Source organism: Cryptotermes secundus, unplaced genomic scaffold, assembly GCF_002891405.2.
Source record: "Cryptotermes secundus unplaced genomic scaffold, Csec_1.0 scaffold512, whole genome shotgun sequence".
Classification (NCBI taxonomy): domain Eukaryota; kingdom Metazoa; phylum Arthropoda; class Insecta; order Blattodea; family Kalotermitidae; genus Cryptotermes; species Cryptotermes secundus.
In genome coordinates, this window is record NW_019735563.1 from 594,207 (window position 1) to 613,598 (window position 19,392).

At 40.9% G+C, this 19,392-nt stretch overlaps 1 protein-coding gene across 1 annotated transcript; it reads left to right on the plus strand.

Annotated features, from left to right (window-relative positions):
• The first annotated feature begins 9,078 nt into the window (after positions 1 to 9,078).
• Positions 9,079 to 18,601, plus strand: LOC111869578. Its single transcript, XM_023861214.2, has 6 exons — positions 9,079 to 9,116; positions 11,810 to 11,901; positions 13,177 to 13,378; positions 15,257 to 15,440; positions 16,198 to 16,384; positions 17,395 to 18,601. The coding sequence occupies exons 2-6, from the start codon at positions 11,813 to 11,815 to the stop codon at positions 17,552 to 17,554; spliced, it is 822 nt and encodes a 273-aa protein (XP_023716982.1). The 5' UTR covers positions 9,079 to 9,116; positions 11,810 to 11,812; the 3' UTR covers positions 17,555 to 18,601.
• Positions 18,602 to 19,392: the final 791 nt, after the last annotated feature.

Here is a 19,392-nt window from a genome sequence, read left to right on the forward strand (position 1 = left end):
GTGTTTACCGAGCCGTTGCTTAGCAATGAACGTCTCCTTTGGCTCCACTATTCCGGTCCTCAGGTGTCACGTCACACTGCTCCCTCCTTAAGGCTCTTCGTCCCGAATGATCTACAGGCGTACCGCCATTTTTTCTCTTCCGAGGTATGTGCTTGCAACTTCTGTGATCGGTTTGACCTTCCTTCCCGTGGCTCGGTTGTTCGCAATGTTTAGTCTCCAACCCCTTCCTCTGCTCCATCCTTTATCGAAAGGTGAAGACAGTTCCGAGAGTGGTCAACGCTCCTACTTTACCTCAGTCATCCGTGGAACATTTTTCCTTGGTCTCGGTATAACGAAGCTCGCTTCCTCGTTACTGAAACGCGGCAGTGAAACAAAGGACAACATGTGAATAATCTTTCTAATTTTGGGGAAGCGCATCTCGTTCTTCGTCTGTTACACAACGTATCCACACACACAGCGGCTCGGCGTTACAATGGGAGAAAGCACTTTCTACAATTTGTTGCTAACACAATAAAATTCCTACAAGTATGCACACATACCCTCCTTGAAATTGTCTCCGGTCTCGATGAGTGAAAATGATTGTAAAAGTGCCTGCAATAAGACATTCCGTAACAAGCTAATCTTTTTACGGTGAGTTGTTAGCCCCAAGCCAGAGGACCACTGCTTATCGGCTGTCCGCGACTTCTTATTCAATATATTTACAACTACGCTCCAGGTCTGGAGGATATGTCCTACCTGAGGACACGCCATTCCGTGGTGATAAGGGACCCAGATCAGTGTCATCCACTGGTCCTTATCCTGATCTAGCTGAGGATATGGACCAGTGGAGGGCTCTTGTGAACACGGTAATGAACCTTCGGGTTCCATAAAATGCTGGGAAGTTCATGAGTAGCTGTACAACTGGCGGCTTCTCAAGAAGGTAATTTATAACATGGAAACGGGCTTATTTCCAAATTCATTCCAATCCATAAGTCATCCCACCGTCCGACGCTCCTTGCTATCATCCTTACAGTGTCGTTGAACAAATCACAAATATTTGACCTCGGTACCAGTTGAAGAAGAGTGGTCAACTACAATCTTCTGCCGATTTACCCCCGGGGGAAAAGCCCCCGGCACTTATGGGGTACGGGATTAGATGGGCCTCCAACCAAATTCCTTAACTCTACCAGGAATCTAACCCCGATTTCTCATCTCATAGACTGGTCGCAGTACCACGAAGTTGTTCCAGCTACATTCAAGACCATGTGCAGATTATGATGTCTGTTACACTGGAAATTGGTTTGAATTTGGCGGACTTGAGGAGCTCAATAAGGGGGACTATGACGAGTACTTTGGGGTGTGATGACGTGTAGGCATAATCCTAGGAAGCTCTACGAGGTCCCAACCCAGTACATAATGATACTCAAGAGAGGGAAACCCCGTATGGAGGCATGGTCGAATACCTCCACCGTGACCCTGCGAGTCGTAAGAGACGGCTAAAAGGGAAGTCTCAAATTTGAGACAGTAAAATATGGTTGCGAGTCCCAAGGGACTCGGACCCGAGAAAGACTGCGCTGGCAAGGGCCAGTAGCATGTAAAAAAAAGACAGACCCGTCCTCTCGTCAGAGTGAACGCCCCACAAAAAACAAAACTGTAATGTTCAACAGTAATAAATATCTGGTCATGAGCCCAGACGGGGCTTGACACCAAGACTTACTGACTGACTGACCGTCAGTCGCAATGTGACTTTGAGTTGACTCAAGCGATAATTCGTTTGTATTTGGGAAGTGCCCGGTTCGAATCCCAGCTGAGACACCGACTATCCTGACTGAGGTTTTCGTTATTTTCTTGTCCTTCCAAGTAAATGTCGGGATAGGAACTTAAATTAAAACACTTTGACACTTACTGACAGCCTAGTTAAATACACAGTTTCACAACTCAATCCTGAAAAAAAAACTAGGGTCACGTATTTAGTGCGACTGTACCTGGGGTTTGGATTGGTAATCAGATTTATTGGGCCCTTACAAACCGTAAGTACAGCTAATTATAATACTATCTCTAATTCATACTCTTTACAATTTACTATGGCACGCAGAAAGTTTTCTATATTCACTATGCGCTGCCTGGTAACGGCTCCTAACATTGTCCTCTGATTCCGTTGCTAAACGGCTCGGATCCTCACTTGCTGGCGGCACTCACACTTCTAACCCATGACGGTAACTCACGATCTCCTTATTCAGTCCTCAGTCCAGTAAATTGATGCTGATCCTAGCCAGCACAGTTGTTCTTGGTTTCGGCGCCCTCAGGATCCATTGCCATATCTTTGTTCTTTCCAGACTTTTACGTGTTTTGAAATGGGACCAACTTTTCAAATAGAGGAGGAGTGTGACTACTACTGGTCACTCCCCCACTACTGGGGAGTGACTGTGCTGGCGCTCACTCTCACTCACTCGACTTACCCATTGCTCTTTGACTCTGCTCACGTGCTGCCTCCTAGCCCAGCTTCAATCACTTCTTATGTAGCTTTGACACTGACCGCATAGAGGGCCTGCTCCAACAGTTTCGTGTGTATCTGTTGCTGCGGTCACATGATTCGGTTTCCATGGAAACGCGTTTACAGAGCCGTTCCCTAGCAACGGACGTCTCTTCTGGTTCTATTATTCCGGATTACAACGTACGTGTTGTACATACATACAGGGCGTTTGAGAACAGGGTGTTGAGAAGAATATTTGGACCGAAGAGACATGAAGTGACAGGAGGTTGGAGAAAACTGCAAAATGAGGAGCTTCATAACTTGTACTTTTCTCCAAGTGTAATTAGAATGATCAAGTCAAGGAAGATGAGGTGGGCAGGGCATGTAGCACGAATGGGGGAGACGAGAAATGCATATAGGATATTGGTGGGAAAGCCAGAAGGAAGGAGACCACTGTGAAGACCAAGACGTAGGTGGGTGGACAATATTAAATTGGACCTTAGAGAGATAGGATGAGATGGTATGAATTGGATTGATCCTGCTCAGGATAGGGACCAATGGAGGGCTCTTGTGAACACGATAATGAACCTTCGGGTTCAATAAAATGCTGGGAAATTCTTGAGTAGCTGCAGAATTGGCGGCTCCTCCAGGGGGGGCTCAGCTCCATGAGTAAGTAAGTAAGTAAGTAAGTACAACATACATGTCACAATATGAGCATGGGTTTCGCGGGGCCCGTAACCAATAACGACTGTCCTGACGAAGCTCAGCAGTAATTTACCCGAAATTAGTCGTTAAATAAACTGCGAAAGCCACAGAAACTCTAATAATAACAATCTTGAAGGTCACAGCTTTCAGAACTGAACATCTCGCATTCCCAAGTCTCACTTCCTTTAAATAAGGCACGCTAATGGAAGCACTTGCCGTGAATTCTGTTTCGATACGGTCTCTTCGTTACAGTTAGCAAGCCACTTGCTTCCAGGACTGCGGAAGTGGACACAGTTCCTGTGACTTCTGACATAGCTTTCTGTTCTTCGGGTATTTCAGAACCCAACGTGCAGCAAGTCAGTCTTTCATTTTGATGGTTTACACGTACTGAGGAGTGCATACAAAATTTTGGTACGAAAAGCTGAAGGAAAGATGCCTTGGGTAGAAATAGGCATAGACGAGAGATAATATTAAAATGAATCTTAAACATTTAAAGTCACCAAAACTCTGCATTCTGCCCACAGAGTATATTTGTATTTTACCATAGGTTTTATTTTGTTTGTTTGTAATCGCGTGTAGTGCGCGAACTACAACCATCGGGTTACTTTTGGGACGACTTTGACATTACCGTGGGTACAGATGAGCTCAGTGATGCCCTAAATGTACAGCATAAAGTGGGGAGTCGGCTGGCTACGCCTACCACTTCACTCCTCATCGCTGGAGCATTAGAGCTCTTTTATAACTAAAACCACATAGCAGATTCCTTCGTGAGAAGCCAATATCTGCCTGTTGATCAAGAAATTCCCCGCGTTTTAAGACACATATAAGCAGGGCCCACATTTTGATGACATGTCATCTTTTTCCTTGTATACTATGCGATGCTCTTAAATATATAAATCTCGGATATGAGCTGCTGGTTACAGAAATGTAAATTTTTGTCATTTTTTTTTACATTTTTAGGCTTAAGGTCATTTTCTTATTTTTGGAGTAATTTTTTGGTAAATTTTTGGACTTTTAAGGGTATTTCTTGTCATTTTTGGCCATTTAGGGAATTTTTCTTCATATGTTTTCTGAAATGTGAATAACATGGAAGCGAAGTGTTCTTTCTTTTCTCCTGTAGGTCATTTTTCTGGATTTTTCGGTAATTTTATAGGTCATTTTTTAATTATTTTCAGGTCATCAAAATCCGGGCCCTGCCCCTAAGTTATTACTGTCTTCAAAATAGACTTATTTTACCTTAATCATTCCTGGGGTAGATGAATCCAATCTACATCCTCACGCTGTTTCATTAGGATACTGATAAACGTTTAGACACTACGTCATGAAGGTGAATGGTGGAGTGGATGTATAGATCCACGTTTTCTTGACCTCGGCACTAGTTGGAGCTGAGACATCAGCTTCACGCCGTGACCGCTTTACCCCTGGGAAACAGCTTCTACTACACACTGGATAGGTGGCTGGAGTCCAAGATATGGGCTGGATAATAGAAACATCTTGCACTACCGGGACTCGAAATTCGAATCCTCTGTCATCCAACCCATAGCCTGCAGTCAAAGTAACTCAAAGGGGCCGCGCCATAGCTTAAGCAGCTTGCCACCGCGGCGGCCCGGGTTCGATCCCAGGTCTGGTCATTTGGGATTTGTGGTGGACAAAGTGGCGATGGGGCAGGTTTTCTCCGAGTACTTCGGTTTCCCCTGCCAATCTTCATTCCACCAATTGCTCCACAATCACCCTCACCTATCATCTGGGGCTGGTACAATAGGCCAGAAGTGGCCGCAGTACAAGGGACTTAGTCCCACCCCACTAAGACAAAAAACAAAATTCAAGGTAAGGTAAAGTTGTCCCTGTGTTTAACTAATTAAGCACTACTTTATGAAGACGTATTGGGAATGAACGTAAAAAGCCTCGTATTCTTAACTTCCGCAGTAGCTGGAGATGAATAGTCAGCTTCACGTCCCAGCCGCTTTATCGTGTTTAAATATTAGTCTCACATTTAAACTTAGGTCTTCCAAGATATCTCTCACCTTATTATTTTCCACCAAACTTTGTATGCCTTTCCAAACCTTCTCATGTGTGCTACATACCGCCAATATTCTCATCATAATGTCGCAAACACGACAGACACTAGCATACGTTGTGACGGACGGACAGACAGCATATATTTCGACGCCAAGCGTACGCAATCTGAGCTATTGATCTAGCTTCTGGCTTCCCTACCCTCTGAGCCTTCAAGCGCTGCATCGGGGGTGAATCCTGGATGTGATAAGGTGCTGCCTGGTCAGGGCTACCACAGATTTCAGGGGGTGGTGAAGGTTACGTATGGGGTAGTGCTAGTTGGAGAAAACCCTCCTTCAGTGACACTTCGTCCGTACCAAATCTCACATGAATTTATTGGGGATCGAACCAGGGGCTTTGGAGTGAGAAACCGGCCTCCAACCGCCAGAGCTAGGCCGCTAGGTATAGGAAGCTTCCTTAAGCAGTAAATAAATAAATAAATAAATAAAATAAGTAAATAACACGATTGATCTGCGTACCCAATCTCCTATCCAATGTGTACCGGGGACCCTTCCCTGGGGCTAAAGCGGCCGGAGCGTGAAGTTGGCCACTCACCTCCGACTAGTGCCGAGTTCAAGAAAATGTCGATCTATACATCCATTACCCCGTACGTCTTCATGGCGCAGTGCTTAACTAGTTAAGCACAGGGATAAATTTGCCTTTAACAGTAAAACTCTTCAGTCGCAAACGGGCGGTGTTCAGTATGAATCTTATCCAGAACGCTTTCTCGCCTGGCTTAGGTATTCCTGGTTTTCCGCTGTCCCTCCTGGGATTTGCCGGAATATTATCTCTATTAGGCCGCGCCCGCATATTTCCCGCTCTACAACGTGGAGCCTAGCAACATAACCTCAAAGAAAAGGAAAATGTTGCGGGAACTCGCGTAACACATAGAATGTCTAATGAAAAGCTGTGTCACGCAGTAAGCCATCTTGTCCCTTAAACCCAGAGCCTCCAATTAGACTCTTGCAGAATATGGGCTAGAAATTTTGTTTTATTTTGGATATATAATTTGCTGATTCAGATCGGTAGAGTCGAGATGGAAAGCTCAAACGAGCTATGTCGTTTCTCTCTGTGACAATTGAAGCTGTGTTCTGGTCCAAGGCGCAGACGCAGACTTTTGTTTGTCCTTTACCTTTGCGACGTTACTCTGTTGTTTTCGGTCACGTAAGCGTTACGGAGACAAAAGATTCGTGAATTAGTTTTGTACACCTGTTATACAAATTCGCCTGAATTTTCTAATTCGACTTCTGGATTGGCTTTTATTTAGCTAAATAATAAGTCGCTTAAATATTCGCTTTCACTCGTGTATGTCCTCATGCATGCCGTGCTCTTAAAACGTAATTTTTATAATTTATGAGTGTAGAAAATGCGATGTTAATTAGAATACCATATCTTGGAGAACGGGAAGCCAATATTACGGTATTCAGAAATATTTTAAAAAGATTTGTCTGGATTTGTTTTGTGATCATTTTCGTATACGTTTAATGAAATTAGGTCTGGATACAGAAGCATAATTTTATAAGGCAAAGCTATCCCTCTAATAAGCCGCGGAGGCCCGTAGGGTTGTGAGACGTCAAGGCTCCCACATTTTATAGACAATCGGCTCACAGATGGCGGTGAGGTTAAGTGAAGCTATCCTTGTAAGAGGCCGTGGAGGCCCATAGGGTTGTGAGATTTCAAGGCTCTCACATTTCATAGACAATCGGCTCACAGATGGCGATGAGGTTAAGTAAAGCTATCCCTGTAAGAGGCCGTGGAGGCCCATAGGGTTGTGAGACGTCGAGGTCTCCACATTATCTAGACAATCCGCTCACACATGGCGGTGAGGTTGTCAGCCTTACGCGCAGGCCGCCCTTTAACTCCCAGGAAGATTCCTGGTACTCATTTCTGTTAAGAGGCTGAGTCGACTCCAGGGCCATATTGCGGCTGGAAGGATAAGGTAAATTGAAAAAATACACCTCATCGTGATTCGATTCCGCGACCTTCCGGCTTGTAGCATAGTGCCTCAACCAACTACGCTACCGCGTACCCCCCAAGANATTTGACCTAATCCTTCCAGCCTATGGTTCTAGGCTGGACTCAGCCTCTAACAGAAATGAGTACCAGGAATCTTCCTGGGGGTAAAGGGCGGCCGGCCCGTAAGGCTGACAACCTCACCGTCTTCTGTTAGCCGATTGTGAAGAAGATGTGGGAGCCTCTACGTCTCACAACCCAATGGACCTCCACGGCCTGTTAAAGGGATAGCTATACTTTTTTCTACTTGAAAAATGAAACAGAGGCAGAACAATGGCTAATTGTGGAAATTATGAAGTGTCCTCCAGTATTTATTTTGTATATATTCTCCGACTCTTGTATTTGTTCAAGTTTTGACTGAAAAAATTGAAGAAAAAGAGGTATTAGGTATTTCTGGCGAAGTTTGTTCTTATCCGGACAACATTTGCCGAAAACATTTCATGCAACAGCCTCACCCTTTAGTACTACAGGTTGTTATTCCTTCGAGTTTAGTTTCTTGTTATAACTCAAGTGGTTAGTCGCTGGCTTCCCACCGCGGCGGTGCGAGTTCGTTCCCGGGTCTGGTCAAGCTGTATTTGTGGTGGACAAAGTGGCGCTGGGGTGGGTTTTCTCCGAGTACTTCGGTTTCCCCTGCCAATCTTTATCCCACCAAATTCTCCATCATCATAATCACCCGGGGCAGGCCAAAATAGGCCAATCAGTGGCTGCCGTGCCACGTGGACCCAGTTGGACTCCACCCCTACTAAGCGAATCAAAAAAAGTTCTTGTTGTAAATTTGTCCTTATTTGTAACACTTTCAAACTTGTTAAAGTTAGGTATTTTTATGAATTTTACGTTTATTAATTTCCCATGAAATTCCAACAGGCTCTTTTATAGTTTACGTAGTAATGTTCTCGAACTGTAACGTAATTTGTCCGACATTTTGTTTGGCATTGATGTAGGCCTATTCTCAGATCCCCCCCCCCCTTCTTTCTTGCGTCATTTCCTTCTGTGACTGGCCAGTAGAGGAGAATAAGGTCAAGGGTTTCTGCAGTAGATGGCTTCATCACTGAGATTATGAAATGATGAGCTCAGTTGTTTGGGAGATTATCCTCTTTATTATCCATGCACGGATTATCTGGTTTGTGGTCTATCCACGAAGTTTTTGGAAGCGTCTAGTAAGTTCATGTTCGTCCTTCCGTCTGTCTGTACCCATGAAAAAATATCTAGAACCGCTTGACGGATTTTCATCAAATTTGATATCTGCAAATATTTGCGAAAAATTATTGGGCGATTTCGATTCTTATTTAGATCGAACGATTTTAACGACTACTCTACATAAAGACCTGCTCATATCTCGAGCGTAACGGGCTAAATATTTGTCGGAACCAAAAGTTTTTCCAAGAAGGATGAAATATGTTCGGTATCCCGTACGCTTTTCTCTATGTCATACGGTTTCCTGTGTAATTGAATAAAACAGACACTGCGTATATTTCCGAGCTTTATTTTCAGCAGCCATTATTGTCTCCTGACCTCATCTGAAATGATTTATTCGTGTTTTTCGAATGTTATTGCGTCTTCTTCCCCTTATTGATATGGATAATCGGGAATTTATTGGATTTCTATAAAGAGGCGTTACAATGAATGTGCGTGAGGGGTGTTCGCATTGTAACGTCACGTAAATGTGATGACAATGAGGCGCCACATTCTTTTGTCATCTCTCCGCGTGGTTGACTTCAAACAAGAGACATACGACAAACGAAAGTGACAACAAAAAAGATCGCCATTATAAGGGACTGTGAAACCTCCCTTATATAAATATGTTCCTTCAGATAAGCTACCTCAGTTCAAGTTGTTTTCTGTTCACATTCACACATGCGCTTCGCATTTCAGACCGGAATCGCAGATCAAAGTAAGATTGTAATTTATATTTACGTGATTTAGAAATGAAAAGTGATTTTTGACCTCGGCAATAGATTTTAAAGTAATGCATGCAGTCGACATGTGTTTCGCAGGTGTCCTGTTTGCTATATTGACTCTGCATTCCACTTTGATGTTTCTTAATAGAAATTCTGGCAAAATGTGGCGAGTCTTTGGCAACATATTGTGACTTTACTTTTAGATTAAGGCCAGATTACTTAGAGGAAGACAATGTTAATTTATCAATTTCTATAATGAGGATTGCATAAAAGAAATAATACGTAATTTTATTTGTATGTTTCCACGTGAACTCTGAGGACCTAAACGTAGATCGGAGAATAATATTAAAACTGATCTTAAAGATATAGAATGGGGATGTGGACTGGATTCATATGGCTCGAGATCGGGACCGGTGGCGGGATCTTGTGAACACGGTAATGAACATTTGCACTCTATAGAATTTTGGGAAATTCTTTAGCGGCTGAGTAACTGGCAGTTTCTCAAAAATGAATCAGATCCATGGAGTTAGTAAATGATGAAATATATCTTTATAAATGCCTGATTTCTTGGTATTGTTGTAACCGTTTGGATTAACAGGTATTCCCGGGTGTGGAATGTATTCATGTATTGTGTCTAAACCATCTCTGAAGGAGTGACGTCATCTAGACAGTGACGGACATTGTTACGTCATTATAAGAAAGTTACTAGACTATCATGCGATGGAGACCGAAGTGTCAATATCTGAAGTCTGGTTGAACACACAGGGACTTTTCTTCCGTAAGGTTGCCTAGTCAAAATATGACGTAACTGCAGAGATGTTTTAGACAGATGAAATACCTTGCCAATTTGTCAAACATTTTGAAGCATATGCCTACATTTTTTAAACGGTAGAGTCGGAGAAGGTGGTGAAATTAAACATAAGCCATCGTTTCCGGGCCCCTCTTCAGAAAGCGGAGAAAGTTTTGCCCAATATTGGACACTGTGTACAATCACAGAAGTAGGTCTGGAACGCGGTCCACCCAGCCTCGTGATGATAATTGAGGAGCTATTTCAAGGAAACAGCGGCTCCGATCTAGAAAACCGAGATTAACGGCCGTAGGGATCCGTTCCGCTGACCACGTGACACCCTCTGTCCGCTAAAGTTGGCACTAACTTCGCCGACAAGCGGCGGTCGCTCGGTCGGTATAGTTCGCTTGCGGGCTAAAACCACGGGGTTTGCTTTTTTTTGCGTGCATTCACAATGTATTACATTACTAGAAACGTTTAGTCGAAGCTATTATGCACGCATAGGAAAAGAATGGTAGTCAATTTAATCATCTTTCCAAGCACAAATAAAGGTAAAATGTATAAGATGATATCCCTATGCTTAATTAAGCACCATGCCACGATGATGCATGGGGGAATGGAGGTTCAATTGCACACGATTATAATTTCGATGATAGATGGAGGTGAAAAGGCATGTTCGCCATCAAAGGGAAAGATTCGCGATTGTTACCGGGCAGGAAGTGCGCCCTGAGGGCGATCTGGACATCGTGGCGAAGAGACCAGTCTCTTGCCCCAACCCAGAATCCGTCACGCTTCCCCTAGTCTCGTCACTGTACCGACTGAGCTCTTCTGATTGCCGTACCAAAATAATAATTTATTGAATTTTTAACTTTATGTAAAAGGCAAAAAAAAAAAAAAAAGGCAAAGGTGTCCCTATGCTTAACTAATTAAGCACTACGCCATGAAGGCGTATGGGGAGTGGATATATAGATCCATATTTTCTTGACCTCGGCACTAGCTGGAGGTGAGCGCTCAGCTTCACGCCCTTGCCGCTTTACCCCCACGGAAAGAGCCCCCGGTATCCATTGGATAGGAGGCTGGGTGGGTCCCAGAGCCGCTCTGGACTATATGGAATAGAGAAAAATCTGACGCTACCGGGACTAGAACTCCGACCCCTCGGTCGTCCAGGCCTTAAGCAGTCGCCATACCAACTGCGGTACCGCGGCTTAAACCAAAGAAGGTGAAGGTAAAGAAATGCGTTTCTTTGCACCTGTTTTAGAAAGTAGATGTTTTACATAGGATGCCCACATATAGCATCATATATTTTGCAAGTGCGCTATGTATAGGTGGACATGGACATGTATGTGAAGGGCTTCATTTTGAGGATACATGTAAAAGTAAAGTTATCTCAATGCTTTACTAATTAAGCACCACACCATGAAGACGTAGGGAGGAGTGGATGTACAGCTCCACGTCTTCTTAACCTCGGCACTAGTTGATGGTGAGTAGTCAGCTTAAGACTCGACCGCTTTACCCCCGGGGAAAGGGCCACGGTACCCATTAAATAGAAGGATGGGTGGACCCCAGAGCCGGCCTGGACACTGCAGAGAAGCGAAAATTCTTCACCCTACCGAGACTCGAGCTCCGACCCCTACGTCGTCTAGGCCGTAGCCAGTCGCTATACCGATTGAGCTATCCCTTGCCTTGAGGTTGCATGTAGCCATCTTTATTCTTCTCACGCTTATTCTTAATAGGCCTAACCGAGACCCCGTAAAGTTTTGTCACAATCCTCCAGCTCTTTACTCTAAATATTCTTCATCTTATCCTCCTTTCTCTTCTTCCATTCTAATCGTAGTTTGAATTTGGCTCATTCAGCTTACATGATATCTCATTTGGTAATTTTGTTTTGTTATGTTGCAGGCAATGGGTGCAGCCAAGATCCTCGCCATAACCTTATTTGTAGTCGCAACTGACGTTTGCCTTTCTGCTCCTAAGCAACATGAAGCCACAGGGTAGAGTCCTCTGCTCGCAGTGTTATAATGTTTCTCATTTCTGATCTGGCCGATGGCCGCCTCTGTGGTCTAGTGGACAGAGTTCCAGGGGTCCCTGGTTCGATTTCCGTTGCTACAAGATTTCCTGAGAAGTAATGGGTCTGGAACGGGGTTCACTCAGTCTCGTGAGGATAATTGAGGAGCTATTTCAAATAAATAGCGGCTCCGGTCTATAAAACCGAGATTAACGGCCGTGGATATTATTTTTATTGTAGAAAAAATATTGTAGATACAAAAAGGCCTAGGCAATGCCCATCCGGCCTTCTGTAGCACATTCTTTTAAATATCTTATTTTATAATAGCGGTAATCACGCCGTTCCTAATATAGATCTTTACTTAAATATGAGAGTATACGGAGCGATTGCCACTTGTCGGCGAAGTTAGTGCCAACTTTAGCGGATAGAGGGTGTCACGTGGTCAGCGCAACGAATTCCCACGGCCTTTAATTTCGGTTTTCTAGACCGGAGCCGCTATTTTCTTGAAATAGCTCCTCAGTTATACTCACGAGGCTGAGTGAACCCCGCTCTAGACCCACTACTTCTCAGAAAATTTGATAGCGCCGGGAATTGAACCTGGGACCTCTGTATCTTTAGGCAGGAGCTATGACCACTAGACCACAGAGACGGTCAATCCTTGAACCTAAGCCCATAAAAGGAGCCTAGCATCAAAACATGTCAGGCTGAATGAAATAATAGGTTCACAAGTTTTGTAGAATCTGTGAGTGATATTACAATAGATATGAATTCAGATCGCATGTAATTTCTTCTGTTACATTCCCGTCTTAATGTTGAAAGGATTGTATTGCTTCAGGTGGTTTTATTAATCTGATAAACCTAAAACCAGTGTGTTATGTTTTAGAGACAGAAATCGTTTGAAAATATAATCAGGGTCAGATTTACAGTTGTTGGGGGCCCCGGGGCAAATCAAAATGTGGAGGCCCCAATCAGTAATAATTATATCATGATGATTTTTTTTTTGAGTGCTTATAATTGCAAAAATGTAAATTGACTTTCTCGATTTTTGAAAAAGCAAATGTCTCAATAAAATCTATGAATTTTTTGAGTACTTATAAAGCAAAAATACAAACTATACGTGATTTTAAGAAAGCAAATATCTCAATAAAATCTATGGAATCTGTTTGTGTCACTTCCCTGAAGTCTGGCCCTGTGTAAAGACAAAACAAAAGCTGCCTGCATGCAAATACATTGTGCCCTGTATTGTTACTGTGAATTGTAGGGGGTTTCTGCCCAGCCCCAGTAGCTATTTTCTTCAGTCGGGCGATCAGATCGCGATGGAATCGAAGTCCAGCAATCAGACTGCGATACACAGGAGAAGTGAGAGCAGGAATGATGTAATAGCAGAGCCAAGCAATGACATAGGCGATCGGCGGCAGGAGCCCAGGTTCGGTTTCCTTACATATGGAACTACAGCAATCCAGGTAATTATAGCTTTCCCATTTGAGATGCCTTCCTTGCATATTAACTATTCCATTGCCAAATGAACTCGTTAAAATTGCTATACTATAGTTTCTGTAGTGCCAAAGCCAAACATACCCATTTTCACTTCCATTTTGTCTTTATGCCATCCAGTGATATGATCATACTCCTTTGTCTGTCTGTATTTTAAATAATGCATTACTTTCATTTATCCCCCCCAAAATATGATACCATATTTTAGTAGAGACTGAAATTTTGTAAAATAAACATTTCTTAATACAGGCATATGTGCTAAGTCACATAAGGATTTAATCAAAGAGCTTTGTTTAATTTTTGACAAAGGTATTTTGTATGATTTTTCTGTGATATAAATACCTAAAAATTTTTAATTTGTTAAATAAGTTAGTTCTTGGTCATTTAAACACAGAATGGGCCCATGAATTGAACGAGATCCTCTTCCCTGAAATAGTATTGCTTTGGTCTTTTCTGTATTTATTACAAGATTATTTGTCAAGAACCAATTTTCTAATTGTTTCATAACTTTTACGGTTTCCCTATTGAAAATTTGGGATTTCTCTCGGTGAGCTTCTTGAACAGCCTGGGGCAAACCATTTATAAACAATAATAACAAAAGGGGTCTCAAAACAGAACCCTGAGGTACACCATATTTTATTTCTTTACATGAAGAAATATACGTCTCTCTATTTAAGGTCTTTTCATCTAATTACTGTATTTCCACAAATTGAGTTCTGCCAGTAAAATATGAACTCATTCATGAGTGTATTTTTCCTCTAAGTCCACACATACAGCTCCAATTTGTCACGCAGTAGTTTGTGATTTATTACATGAAAGGCTGTAGTTAAATCTAAAAATATGCCCATAACTAACTGCTTCTTATCTAATGCTTTTTGGATATCGTGTATGAAGGTTTGAGTTGGTGTATTAGTAGATTTCTTCTCTCTGAGTCAATTTTGAGCCTTGGATATCATGTTGTGTTTGTTTAGGAAGGCCTCTACTTTTTATATACTAATATTTCAAGAATTTTTGAAAACTTGTTTTATGTATAACATACTTTTACAACAACTAAAACACACCAAGCTACGTGTATATTTCCAGTCCAGTATACCCTCTCTTCCAACCCTTGCATACTCAACCATCATAATTATTCTGTGATATTTGTTTCATAGTGAACTCACAATATTAGCCATTTGTGTGAGTGTTATCTGGGAATAATATTTCTCCTCTCATCATGATGTCCAATTTCTTATCATCACCCTACAAAAATAAATATTTTATGTCTCTATCTTCCTTGATTGTTTTTTATAATTATCCCAGGCCTTAGGTAGCTGTAAGTACTAATCAGTTTGATAGGACGTTCATTATTATTTCACAAATATTTGTTTGACAAAGACTTTTTAAGGTTGCATAATTTTTATAAGGCAAAGAACTTTAGTTTATATTAATTATTTAACCTATAAAACTCAGCTTTTATCCAAGATATTGCTTCTGAACAGTTTCTTTCTTTTGCTTTGAAATATCTTGAAATACAGAAATCAGTTCTAGAGGGTTCTGACGATGATGTATAACACTCCAGTGATTGAGGTTAACTCCTTCTAATAGATGCAACAGAGTAGGTGTCTCCCACCCCTAACCTGAGACCTGAAACAGATCTGGTTTCCTGAAATGTTGTGTTTTTTAGAATATGTGATACCGGATGAAGTCTTGAAAACCCAGTAGTCCTGAGTGCAGAAGTCAATGTTAGTGCACAGTTTCCATAACAAAATATATAACTTTGACTAATGTGTTCTATTTGTGATGGCAAGAACATTAAAATTCTAGAAGAACCACAGATAACATATCTCTAATTGCTGTCCCATCAGAATTCAGGCTCCACAGGTTTGAGTGGTTTGAACGGCCAGCTCAAGCTAGACCTCGGAGGAGTTGTCCTTGGTGCCATAATAGGTTTTGGAGCTGTCTTTATACTTCCCAAAATCCTTCACGTGCTCAGTGTTGGCCATGATACCACAGGTTTTGGTGGGGGAGGTGGCAGCTATGGATACCGAAGTAAGTTGTCACAGATATTGAGTTCTATTCATGTTAATTAACACTTCAAAGACCAGTGGTTACTATACGTACCACTTGTTTTAACATATTGATACTCTGCATCAGTATAGGCATTAAGTTACATAACCTGTACACAGAGGAAGAAGAAGAAGAAGAAGAAGAAGACGAGAATAAGAAGTTTAATTTCAAATGATAAAACAATTCAGTCCAGTGTGACTGTTGAAGCTTTTTACTACTTCACTTCTTAGGACCCTAGCATGTTTCGGTCTCTATAGACAGTCATCAGAGGGAGCATCAATACTTTCAGAAACCACTATTACACTGGGTGTTTTTGATTTTTTTTTAAATACATAAATATGCTATATTTATAATATACACTTTATACAAAATCCAAATTTCTTACAACTAGAGCAACTGTCCTTGATTCATTAAAGTTTTTTTAAAAACTTTTTGTTATTTAAGTTAAAATTCTTTAACCGAAATGGTTCGTGTCCCTTGTCCTTTCGTTTTTCTTGACGGGGCCGAACTTGTGCCGTCTTTCTTTCTTGGGAAGGTAGTTCTTGTTGTTGTCCTATGTTTGGTTGAATTGTTTTATCATTTGTAATATTGTTAGTGTGACGGACCAGAATGAAACAAATCAAAGTTTAATTTCATTTAATTTACTTTCATTACAAGAAATAGGAGGTCACATGGATATACAAATGTTATTCTCAGGATGTAAGGGACCTAGTAGAATTCAATGTCACTCCCTCTACAGGTGAAAATGAGAAGAAATTGGGAATCATGGATGTTCTGTCCCGCGTAGATGAGACACTAGCGCAGTACAATATTGACTCCTCCTCATGCATGCAGAGAGCAGTTTGTTCTTACATAAAACTTGCTTCAGAGAAGGTAACTGATGGATCGGCCAGCAGCCTGGATGAACTTGTAGATTCTGCAGCAGCGTGAGTTAATTGAGTAATTGTAAGATTTGAGGTTTTCACGGCGGCGACTATGAAGAAAGCAGTCTTCTGAGATTTGGCACCGTGTGTATGTGGTTTTAACCGACATTCTGGAGGAACTGCTTGTACCGGTTCTCACGGTCTCTTCGCCTGTGGATTTCTTATATTTTTCCTTCTACCCTGAAGATGGAGGCGATACGTTCCTCTGAATCGTCGGTTTACACCACATATACACGGTGCCAAATGCCAGAAGACTGCTTTCTTCAATTGAGTAATTGTTCCTTGCAGTAGCCATGTTGCAACTATTGGTTGAATGTACATGTTTCAGCAGAGGAGTTGAACTATGGGATTCTGTGTTCAGCATGTATAAAACAAATGCATATTGGACAAGTATTGTACAATGCCAGCACATGTGTTCTAGCTACTATGCCACTTGGTGTTTTGCAGTGAATTTTTTTATAAGAGGTTTACGTTAGAAGCTGATTAGCAAATTTAATTTTATTTTTTATTGGTGCAATTGTAATCTTCAACTTTGCATTAAGTTTGCATGAGGCACTGTCAGGATTCATAACAATAGCTTGTTATAACACAAATATATATATAATATTACTTTTGTGGATTATTTTAGAGAAATTAAAGCAGATCAGTTATTAATCATTAACACAGAATGAAGTCTATAAAAATTACACTGTATTCAGTTTTCTTACTAGGTGAAATAAAGATTAAACCATTTGTAGTCTGTTCTCTTCAGAGTGAATAAGCTATGTCAGTCAGGTTTAAGAATACCTTGGTTGCATTTATGAAACTTTTATTTTCATATGATGAGCAATACATTGCATTATTACCCCTATTTACTTTGAGTTTGGATTATACGTCTATTAGTATTTCTTTCTCAGATAAACTGAAATATTAATTATGAAATGAACCTACAAATTAAATGATGATATTTGGAAGAAATCACATAGTTTTACAATGTCTTCTTAATTATAAACTGAGTTTATTTTCTGTTATAGAAATTCTGTCGTGAATTTTTTGCTTGATGGAACAAGCATCAAGCAAGCAGTGGAGATGGGCCAAAGTGGAGGTAACTGTGGAACCACATATTCAAGATGCCCATTCACCAAAGAGAGTCTCTTCGCTGCCATCAAGGGTCTCATGGCAGATGAGAAATGAGTGAAAAGCTGTAAATAATGTTGTTATTGTTAAGTTTTTACTCATTGGGTGCTAATGTCTGGCATTTTACTAGTGCGGTAATTCATGTTTAATTAAATGCTGTGTGACAATATCCAGAGTGTTGCTGTAGAGATAAAATGTTTGGACATCCGTTATTAATATCATCAAAATTAATATCATACTCCGTAGCTTATGAAAAGAAAGGTTGTGCTTATATTGTCAGATGTGCTTGACGATCTTATGGACTGAGAAAAAGTCTTAAATTTCTTCCTTCTTCCCAATATTTATCCTGTTTTGATTTCTTGCCAGGTCTTTTCTGTCTTCTTGCAGCCTTCCCGTACCTGGTTCAACCATCTTGTTCTGGGGTTTCCCACACATCACTTTTCTTTAAACTTTTTTTTTGTAATTCTCTCTGTGGTATCCTATTCATGCTTTTTGCATGGCTAAACCATTGTAATCGTTATTCATCTAAATCTTACCTGTTAACTCTCTCATTTCATTTCTATTTTTATCCCTTTTTTGCCCTCTATTTTCTATAGATGAAAACCAGCATACATTATGCAGTATTTTTTTCTTAGATCATCCACCAGCTGTTCACTGAAACAAACTCATTTTTGCTGTTTATTTTTTATGCCTGTGCTTAACATGTTGGTTGCCATGTTACATAGCATATTGATGTACCATGAGACCCACTGGGAGCACACACTGAAACCAGTTCATATGAACAAATTATGCACAAGACTGTGACTTATGATCAGTGAGCAGTACCATAAAATAAATTTTCTCATATATGGCAGTGTTTTAACTTGTCTGCCTCCTTTGTAGAATTGTTTTATCAGTAAGGCTGTCATGTTAAGTCTGTGTTTGATCAGTGAAAATTCTGAGAGATCTCAATTATTAGCACAACTGTATAAATAAAATAGAATGTCACAAGTTGTTAATGGTCTGGCAGAAAATAAATCACTAGTTGAATACTCAGTGATTTTTATGATAATATTTATATATTGAAATATATGTGTCATTATGAAGGAGAAGATTTTTATTTAATAAAATTAAATTTAGTATAATAAAATTGGTTGTTAAAGTAAAAAAGTAAAGCTATCCCTGTATCAGGCCACGAAGGCCCGTAAGGTTGTGAGATGTTGAGGTTCCCACATTATCTAGACAGTCGGCTCAAAGATGGGGGTAAGGTTGTCAGCCTTATGCGCTGGCCATGCTTTACTCCCCAGGAAAATTATTTAACTAATTCCTGGTACTCATTTCTGTTAGAGGCTGGGTCAACCCCAGGGCTTCCTTTGATGTGCTTCTTTAGTGGTCCAAAGATATGGAATTCACTAGGTGTAAGGTCCTAGCAGTATGGTGGATAAGCAAGATGTTCCCAGCGAAACCGCTCCAGGAGTTGTATTTTGAGAGAGGCAGATATTGTGTGATAAATATTATATTCATTTTGTGAACTCACGTAATTGTTGCATCATTTAAGTGACATTTATTTACAGAGAGGCTGAAAATAAATTAAAAGCAGTTAAAAGCATTGCATTGTATTTGTAAAACCAAACAAAAATACAGATTTTAGGACTTAAATTCTGTGTAAAAGATGAAAAGTTAAAGCTGTCCCTGTGTTGAAGTATGATGTCAGGATGAAATGTGCATTCATATCCTCTCCTATAGATGGAGGTGCACTGACAGCTTCTTGCTATGGCTATTTTAATCCGTGATAACCATTGGAAAGGAGGCTAGATGGAACCTAGAGGTTGTTTGAATGTGGTTGTAAAGGGAAAAATCTTCATCCCTACCAGTGATAAATCTGTCATCTAGCCCATTATTTGTTGTTTTACTGA

Bases quoted from the DNA above. Each gene is read 5' to 3' on its own strand.
- LOC111869578 (XM_023861214.2), top strand. From the start codon at position 11,813: ATGGGTGCAGCCAAGATCCTCGCCATAACCTTATTTGTAGTCGCAACT. The intron at 11,902-13,176 runs GTAGAGTCCTCT...TGTGAATTGTAG, and splicing joins AAGCAACATGAAGCCACAGG to GGGGTTTCTGCCCAGCCCCA. The intron at 15,441-16,197 runs GTAAGTTGTCAC...CTCCCTCTACAG, and splicing joins TGGCAGCTATGGATACCGAA to GTGAAAATGAGAAGAAATTG.